The 9,269-nt window shown below is 37.0% G+C and overlaps 1 protein-coding gene across 1 annotated transcript; it reads right to left on the reverse strand.

Moving 5' to 3' along the window:
• Positions 1–262: 262 nt before the first annotated feature.
• Positions 263–5,605, reverse strand: LOC145098508 (zinc finger BED domain-containing protein RICESLEEPER 2-like). The gene is made up of 5 exons (XM_079036142.1): positions 5,544–5,605; positions 3,956–4,699; positions 3,756–3,871; positions 456–1,571; positions 263–354 (listed from the first exon to the last, which is right to left on the reverse strand). Exons 1-5 carry the CDS (start codon positions 5,603–5,605, stop codon positions 263–265), a joined length of 2,130 nt encoding a protein of 709 aa, XP_078892268.1.
• Between the last annotated feature and the right edge of the window lie 3,664 nt (positions 5,606–9,269).

Consider the following 9,269-nt stretch of genomic DNA (forward strand, 5'->3'; position numbering starts at 1 on the left):
TTCCGATCCTAACACCCGTCCCTGCCCCCGACCCGTAAATCCCCGACGGATACGGGTAAAAAAAAGCCGTCGGATAAGGGGAACCCGATGGATATCCGTTTAGGCCAATCTTTGATATAAAAAAGACAAAATAATAATTGATAACTAAAACATTCAACAATTCATACTTCATTCTCAAACACGAAATAGTAATAAAAATAAGATAAGGGACATCCTTATGTTTGTTAAATAACTAAAATAAAAAACAACAATTTTTCATGAACTAAATATCAAAATCCACAAAGCTTGGACCGGCTTCATCATCTTTTATAACTTCAAACTTTGCAAGATGTTTTTCTTTATTAGAATGTGCACCTAGCAATAAAAATAAACAAATATAAGTATTATTACAAAATATTTTATGTTAAATAAATTTAAAGTAAAATATAAAAGGATTAGAATATAGAAAATCATACCTAATTTTTCATCCCGTAACCAATCTTGTACACAAATCAACGCTTCCAATGTATCCGGATGAAGTCTATTACGATGTAGAGTGACATGTCTTCCACCGGTACTAAAGGCTGATTCGGAAGCAACTGTAGACACCGGTATAGCCAAAACATCTCTAACAACTCGTTGCAAGGTTGGATATTTTAGACCATTAGCCTTCCGGCATGCTAAAATATCAAAATCCCCGGTCCTTGGCAAAACATTCTCCTCTAAATAATAATCTAACTTAGATTTGTAAGTATCAATTGTTGATGTGGTACTCACGAATAAATCAAAACCAGCCAAAGGATCTCCACAATCATCAATATCCAAGCCAAATTCAGAATTATTCAAAGAAGATTGGGTTTCTTTGGCATCATATGGCTTGTATTCTCTTACCAATTCGTAAGTTAACTTCCTAATTCTCTCAACTTCTTGTGGGGACACATCACCATAAATTTTGGGAAAATAATACTCAATCAACTTCATCTTGAATCGTGGGTCCAAAATAGTGGCTATTGCTAATACTCCATGAATGAAAGACCAATATTGGTCAAACTTCTCAATCATATTAGCAGCCATCAACTTGATCTCCACATAAGGTGATATAAGACACTCTTGAAGCAACATTCGGATCTCACAAATCTTTGGAAAAAACAGATTAGCGGTGGGATATTTGACCCCTGAAAAAATTTCAGTCACACTATAAAAGAGTTTGAGCTTCTCACACATCACTTGTGCTAAATGCCAATCTTGATCACTAGGTGCTTGCTTGTAGCTTTTATCTTTGTGTACAAGGCGATTGAAAACTTCTTTATATGGAATCGCACTCGCAAGCATTAGATAAGTGGAATTCCATCTAGTTTTACAATCTAAAACTAACTTTCTCTTACTTGAAAGAGACAATCCATCCTTCGCATCCTCAAAATTTTCCATTCTTTTTGGAGTTGAGGTCCAATAAACAACACCCTCACGAATAGACTCTACTTCACTTTGAATTGCACCTAATCCTTGTTGAACAATTAAGTTCAATATGTGGGCACAACATTTCATGTGAAGTAATTCCCCTTTCAAAAGAAGTTTGTCATGTCTTAACTTTTCTGTAACAACCCAATTTTCACGACCAAAAATTTTGTTTTAAAACATTACTTTAAAAAATATTAATAACTAAAAACATTGTTTGATCAAACCATAACACAAAGTGAACCATGTCTAAAAGCCAATTCATACACCCAATCAAAATATCAGAGTACAAATCCCAGTGAAGCTCGTAAATGCGGAAACCGGAGAGTGTGTGTGTGACATGCTGCTGCCGCGCCGGCTCCTTTCCCCTAGCTGAGGAGGTACCTGAAACCAAAACTGAAAACTGTAAGCACAAAGCTTAGTGAGTTCCCCCATCGTACCACATACCATACGAACACATAACATATATACTGCCAGGCTATTCTGGGGTGCCTGACTACCCGGTACGGCCATTCTGGGGTGCCGTCCTACCCGTGTCAAGCCATTCTGGGTGCTGACTACCCGTGTCAAGCCATTCTGGGGTGCTGACGACCCATGTCAAGCCATTCTGGGGTGCTGACTACCCATCGGTCCTATCAACCGATCCTCGGGGACCAGTCCCCTCTTACTACCTTTATCTCATATAACATAACAAGCCAGCATGCAATCATATCATCACGTACTGTCAGACATATCTGGGGTGTCCGACCTACCCTTCGGTCCTAACGGCCGAACTCTACAACTATCACATATACATATCATGCCAGCATACAACATATCAGGTAGTAGCAACCTAGATGATATCACAAAGACAATCATCTAACATACAACTCCTACTGGTGGGCCGACATTGTGGCCGTAGACCCACCGCTACTGGAAGGTAACTCACCTCGAAGTAGCTGCTGATCTGATTGGGAACTGACTGCCTACTGCTGCTGCTGTTGCTCCGGAAATCCTCCGGCTGCAATTCCCATGACATACTCAATCAAACACTGCTCACTAACCTTTGGGTAAAATGACCATTTTACCCCTGACCATGCCCTAAGTCAAAGTCAGAGTCAACTTTCAGTTGACCCGACTCGCCGAGTTGGCTTTCTAGCTCGCCGAGTCACCACCCAAACGATTGTCCTGGATCCCGCTCCTACTCGTCGAGTTAGGCGACGACTCGACGAGTTCTCCTTCTAAATTGATATTCAAGTCCTTCATCCTACTCGCCGAGTTGTATGAACAACTCGTCAAGTTCATCTTCATCCGATGAACACTTATGCTGCGACTCGCCGAGTTGTATGAACAACTCGTCGAGTCTGTTCTTGATCTAAGGAGATTGCCTTGAACTCGCTGAGTCAGGGCATTGACTCGCCGAGTACCTCCATAGATGAGTTCAGCTTCCGACTCACCGAGTCACACCCCGTGACTCACTGCTCACTCGACACTACGAAAAGGGGACAAACTCGGAGACTCGCAAACAGACTCGCCGAGTCACATGAACGACTCGCCGAGTCGTTGCCATGCACCCACTAAATACATAGATTTGCTCGATCCCAGTCCATGCCATTCACAGATCTGGACTTCTAGGATACGAATCACACATAAAGTTTCCAACTTTACGTGTGGATATTCACCAAAATGGATTTTAGGGCTCAAAATGCCTCAAAAGGGTAGATCTAGGGTGAACAAGCAACATGGGGCCATAAAGCTAACAGATCTGAGCTCCTGGAGCTCAATCTTGCCTAGATCCAGAGGCCAAACATCTTATTACGACATATAATGCACATACAAGCTTGGGGATTTGTCCAAGAAAGACCTAAATGAAGTACTAAGCATAGAATCAAGGGGAAAACGGGCTATACCTCATAGGAACTGCTGGAAGAACACAATTATGCCTGGATGGCTTCCCTTCTTCTGGATCTACTTCCTTCCTCCTTCAAAACCTTCAAAAGCACACAACAAAGCTTCAAATCTTCAAAGAACAAGCATAAACGAGGGTTGGGAGCTCTAGGGAGAGAATGGGGGCTGGCCTGGGGCGGATAAGTCGCTTAAATAGGATGCAAACCCCTGAAACTTAGGGTTTCACCCAACAGATGTGACTCGCCGAGTCCAGGATATGGACTCGCCGAGTCGCCAACTTAAACGTGTCCCGGGTCCCGCATCCACTCGGCGAGTCGGACCTATGACTCTCCGAGTCCAAGGCTAAAAGAAGGGAAATACTCAAATAAGATTTACGTACCAGGAACCGGGTGCTACATTTTCTTTTATTTTGTCCATCATAGAAAAATTAACACTGCAGTTATCTAAAGTCAAGGTAGATAACTTGCAGTCAATGGACCATGAAACCAAACACCCCATTAGTTCTTTAGCTAGTGTTTTAGCATTATGAGGGGCTGGAACATACATAAACCTACAATTTATAAATTAAAAACTAATTAGTACACATTTAATCAAGATAAAAATAAATATAAAAGAAAAAAAAGTAATTGAATACCTTAAAATTTTATTGCACAAATTCCATGATTCATCAATATAATGTGCAGTGACAACCATATAACCTCTTTTTTGGTTAGAGGCTGTCCACATATCAGTTGTCACTGGAACTCTACCTTGGTTAGAGTTTAAAAGCTTTTTCAGTTTCGTATTTTCTCTTTCAAAAATGCCTTTTATATCACTTGTAATGGTAGTTCGACAAACAGGTTTAAATAATGGGTTAACAGAGTTAACAAAACTTCTAAACCCAACATGTTGCACCATGTTAAGTGGATACTCATGAAGAATGATCATTTTTGCAAGTTCTTCCCTTGAAACAATCTGATCAAAAGTGTGTGCAGCAAGCGAAACAGGTCCATCTTTTTTTTCTTGGCGTGGATTCAAGATTGATTGTCTTATGTCTTGATTTTTTTTTGACATGCATTTTTTGTAATGTTCATGCAAGTGTGTTGTTCCATTCTTGCTTACTCCACTTAATTTTTTCTTACAGTAGTTGCATACAACCTTATCAGCACCATCGACCCTTTGCTTTTTGAAATGTCTCCAAACTTCAGATGTCAATCTTTTGTTTGTATTTTCAGCACCACTTTCATCTCTTGTTCTAGCAGCCTCAGCATCTGTTGCTTCAGCAACCTGCTTATCTGTTGCTGCAGCACCCTGTCCATTTGTTGCTCCAACAACCTGCCCATCTGTTGTTCCTGCAGCCTCAACATTTGGTTGTGCGCGTTGTTGATCTTGAGTGTCACTAGAACAAAGCAAAAAATGAGGTTGAAATTAGATTGCTAGAAATCAAATGCAACAAAAAAGATGCAGTTATCACTTAGAAACAAAAAAAAAAAACAATTACACATATGCAGTAAAATATAAGCAAAAAAGATTACATATATGCATCAAAAAGGATGTAGTTTGCTAGAAATCATATTCACTGAGAATACAGAAAATGACTACATATATTCAGTAAAAAATGCAAAAATGTTTACATATATGCATCAAAAAAGATGAAAAAAAGATTATATATGCAACAAAAGCAATGTATATGCAATCAGTTACTTTATGCAGTTCACTGAGATTACAACCAAAACAGATAGAGATAATATCAAAATCGAGTTACAGAAATCAGTTCTACACTTCTACTTTCTACTTTCTAGATAAGCATATGGTTGCAATCAAGTTCAAGAGATGAAATCGATTATATCAAAATAGACTGCAAGAAATTGAGTGACTAAGAATTAAGAAATCGATTATGAAGAAATCGATTATATCAATCAAATGCATCAGTTTAATCGATTATACATGTTCGATTATACAAAATCATCGTTAAGTGAAGCACTGGTAATAGTGAAATAATGATACGAGTTTTAGAAATTAATCAGTTTAATCGATCACTCAATAAAGAAATCGATAATATGAAAATCGATTATACAAATTAATCAGTTTAATCGATTATACAAGTTCCTCAGTTTAATCGGTTATACCAAATTCAAATGTCGATTATATCAAAATCAGTTTCATCTAATCTATTGTAGAATTCGATTATTACAAATTAGCAGGATTAGGAATCGAATGCAAAAATAAAATCGAAAACTTACTTGGGCTTAGGATTTTGGGATGAAGCTAGAACTTCTTGTACATTGTTCTCCTCCAATTCCATGTCGTGACTCGTGACTCGTGATATTGTGAAGGACTGAGAATCAAAGACAGAGGGCTTAACTGAAGAAGAATTGTGGTCGTTTGTGGGGTGTGGCTCTGCATCTTTTATAATGAAATATTAATATCTTGATTCTAGGATATTGGAGAAGTAATTAGAGAGAGAATTAGATCAGTTAATGGCTTGAAGAAACGAGGAGTCGAATTGGATTCCAAAGCGTCGTCTCGTCAAAGGCAAGGACTCTTGAATCTTGGTTGTGTAACACTAGTTATAATATATATATATATATATATATATATATATATATATATATATATATATATATATATAATCGGGTCTTAAACGGGTCGGATAGTGCCATATCCATCTCCGACCCGTCCCCGGCTCGGGTATAAAAATCTGCATCCATCCCCGCCTCGTTACCCGCTAAATCGGGTAAAACCCGACCCTAACGGTTCGGATACCTGCGGGTACCCGAATCGACGGGTAAAATTTGCATCTCTAACTATAACAGAGAATACTAGACAGAGCATACTATAACAGAGAATACTATACATAGAGTACTATTACTATAACAAGTATAGTATAACAAGATTCATAGATAACATAACGTGAGATACTACTTCATGACGCATCGACCATTTCGTTATGTCACGTTTTGTAACCAGAATCTCCTGGAGGGAGAGCGTGAGTTTGCGTATAGATCTATACTGGATTGACTATCCTACACATTTTTTGTTCGCTACAGTGGGACTTGCAAGTCTTCAGGTGCCAAATGTCATTTCTTCCGACGTCTTTCATCGTCGTGTTATAGTCAGATTAGTATGGTAACAATCATATCACATTTTGCCTTAATTAAACCATTGGTTTTAAGGTAGTTATTACTTTAGTGATTAATACAAATAATGTTGCAGTACACATATACATTTTCCCATTATATATTCAAATTGTGATCTTCTCACATAAAGGGTATTATAGACCTATATTTTTCTAATTATAGTCATACTGGGGAAAAGCATTCACTTTACAAAGAGACAAACATACAAAACAGTCGGGTCTTGGTAGAAGACTACGTTTTATACTAGTAGAAAATATAGGATTTTCTAGGAGTTTTCAAACATATACAAACCTATACATTGTTCAAATACAAATATTTTCTTCAAACTTATACAATCATTGACACTAAATACTTATGAACTCACCAGGTTAAATGCTGATCTACGCTTTCAAAATAACTTGTATTCTCAGGTCACCAGTAGACAGGTACCGATGACCAGGTTTTGAAAAGACGGAGCATCTTCAAGACTCGTCTTTTATTTTGATTATTTTTTTTGGTGTCTTATTACAATTAAAGAACACACTTGTATGAAATTATACTATTAATGCAATGGACGATGTTGTTGCTTATTTACTACTTTGCATTGTTATGATACTATACATGACGTCCTCCGCACCAGAACATTTCCGCCGTTCTTGGTTTTGGGGTGTGACAAATATTATTTTGTTTCATGTGTTGTTTAGACAAGGATATCGTTTTTCATTTGATAATGACAATGGTTCTATTTTAGTTTACAAATATGGTGTTTTTATTTTCAAATATTTTCCTTGTAATGACATGTATGAAACTGTCGTATGTATTGATAACTTAGGCAATAGTGTATTCAATATTGTTTCGTCTAATAGTGTAGACAAGACATTCTTATGGCATTGTTGTCCTGGGCACATTAACAAGAAACGCATCATCCAACTCAAAAAGTATGAAGTGTTGGAATCATTTGAAATAAGGTTAGATGGTGAGTGTGAGTCTTGTTTATTGGGCAAGATGATAAAATCACCTTTCACTAGAACATCTAAAAGAGGCGAATGATTATCAGATCTAATCCACACAGACGTATGTTGGCCTTTCAGATCTGCCACAAAGGATGCTAATCGATACTATGTGAAATTTATGGATGATTATAGTAGATATGGATATGTCTACTTAATCGAACATAAATTGGATACTTTTGAAAAGTTCAAAGAGTTTAAGAACAAGGTAGAGAATCAATTACACAAGAAGATAAAGATGCTCCGATCTGGCAGAGGTGGATAATATCTTAGTATCGATCATGTATGATATGACATGTACTCATACTTATGTGTCTTATGCTTTGAGATCGGTTAGTTCTTAGTGGTAATGATACATTAAGAGTGAAGGGATATAGTGACGTCCTCTTCCAAATAGAGAGAGATAAATTTTCTTCACAATCTGGCTGAGTGTTCCTAATGAATGGTGGGGCATGCAGTGGAAGAGTTCCAACCAGAAGACGGTGGCTGATTCTACTTGTGAATTAGAGTACATAAAAGCAAATGGAGCGTCAATGGAATTAGCCTGGTTTAAGAATTTCATCAGGGATCTTGGAGTCGTTCCATCTATTAAGGAACCAATGGAAATCCTTTGTGATAACGAAGTCGTAGTTTCTTTAACCAAAGAACCACAAGATTATTTAAGGTCCAAGCACATTGACAGGAAATATCATTACATCAGACATAGAGTTGATGATGGGCATCTCCTACTGAAACGAGCATCATCAAAAGATAATCATGCAAATCCTTTCACAAAGGCTCTGAGAAAGGTTAAGCACATAGAGCATGCTAGGAGCACTGGTTTGAGAGACGAAATTAGTTAAGTAATTTGTTGATAGGTTGAAGCTTTTAAAATTTTAAACAAAATAAATTGTAATTGTTTTCAGTGATCAAATAATGGAGATTTATTTATGAGTATTTGAGACGCCTTCTTCAATTATTCAGTATCGTGTTTCATTTTTGCGTGTTTAATATCCTGAATAATTTTGTTATTATTCAAATTTCGCAGTTGTTCATACTTTTGGAAGTAAGTAGTGAATTAAGACTGTCATGAATTGATTGTAGATTGTTTATGGTGATTATGTATTACATGGGGATTGCTATAATGTTCAAGAGTACTTGGAAAATGGGGATTTTGAGTATCGAATAAACCCATGCTTGGAGATTACTTCATGGATTTTATCATGAGTAGTTCTTAGACGATAATATCTTCTATTCTTAAAGTAGACATATATAGTTCATAGTTTACGATTCAGTTGTGCATTGGTTTACCCAAACACATCTCATAACTGGATGTTATAAAGAGTAATTCCATGCATGATTTGGTAAAAGTGTATGCCCATATAGTCAAAGTAATTCATACCTTTTACCCTAACACAAAAAGTGATATCTTTGGGCCCCTCGATGATTTGATATTGACATTATAGTGGTGGGCCCAACTAATACTTGATTGATGTGTTCAATAGGTAGCCTGATGACGTCATCGTAAATTAGAAAATAGAGAAATGAAATCTTGGACAATGAGATTCATTATAATCCATGTCTCATATCCATATGATATCTTAAAGAATAAAGGAGTAGTTGATCGTTTATCTTAGGACCAATGTATCATTTGAACCAGAATTCAGTAGTAGATTTTGAAAACACTCTTTGTTGTTTAGTTCAAGGATTATACTAGCAATTGTAGTTATAGACTTATCTAAGTGGGAGACTATTGGATTAAGGTTTTGAAGCTGATAACTAAATTGATATAAACTCGTAATTATAAGCAAATTCAGTTTTGGGTTGCCTCCATAACTAGAAACTGATTAGAATAAAATTG

This window comes from Lactuca serriola, chromosome 4 (assembly GCF_051521515.1).
Source record: "Lactuca serriola cultivar US96UC23 chromosome 4, Lser_US96UC23_V15, whole genome shotgun sequence".
NCBI classification, from domain to species: domain Eukaryota; kingdom Viridiplantae; phylum Streptophyta; class Magnoliopsida; order Asterales; family Asteraceae; genus Lactuca; species Lactuca serriola.

Excerpts from the sequence above, each read along its gene's own strand:
- LOC145098508 (XM_079036142.1), bottom strand. The coding sequence starts at position 5,605 with ATGGAATTGGAGGAGAACAATGTACAAGAAGTTCTAGCTTCATCCCAA. Across the intron at positions 3,872-3,955 it reads TTGTGCAATAAAATTTTAAG|GTTTATGTATGTTCCAGCCC; the intron begins GTATTCAATTAC and ends TATAAATTGTAG. Across the intron at positions 355-455 it reads GTTACGGGATGAAAAATTAG|GTGCACATTCTAATAAAGAA; the intron begins GTATGATTTTCT and ends TTTTATTGCTAG.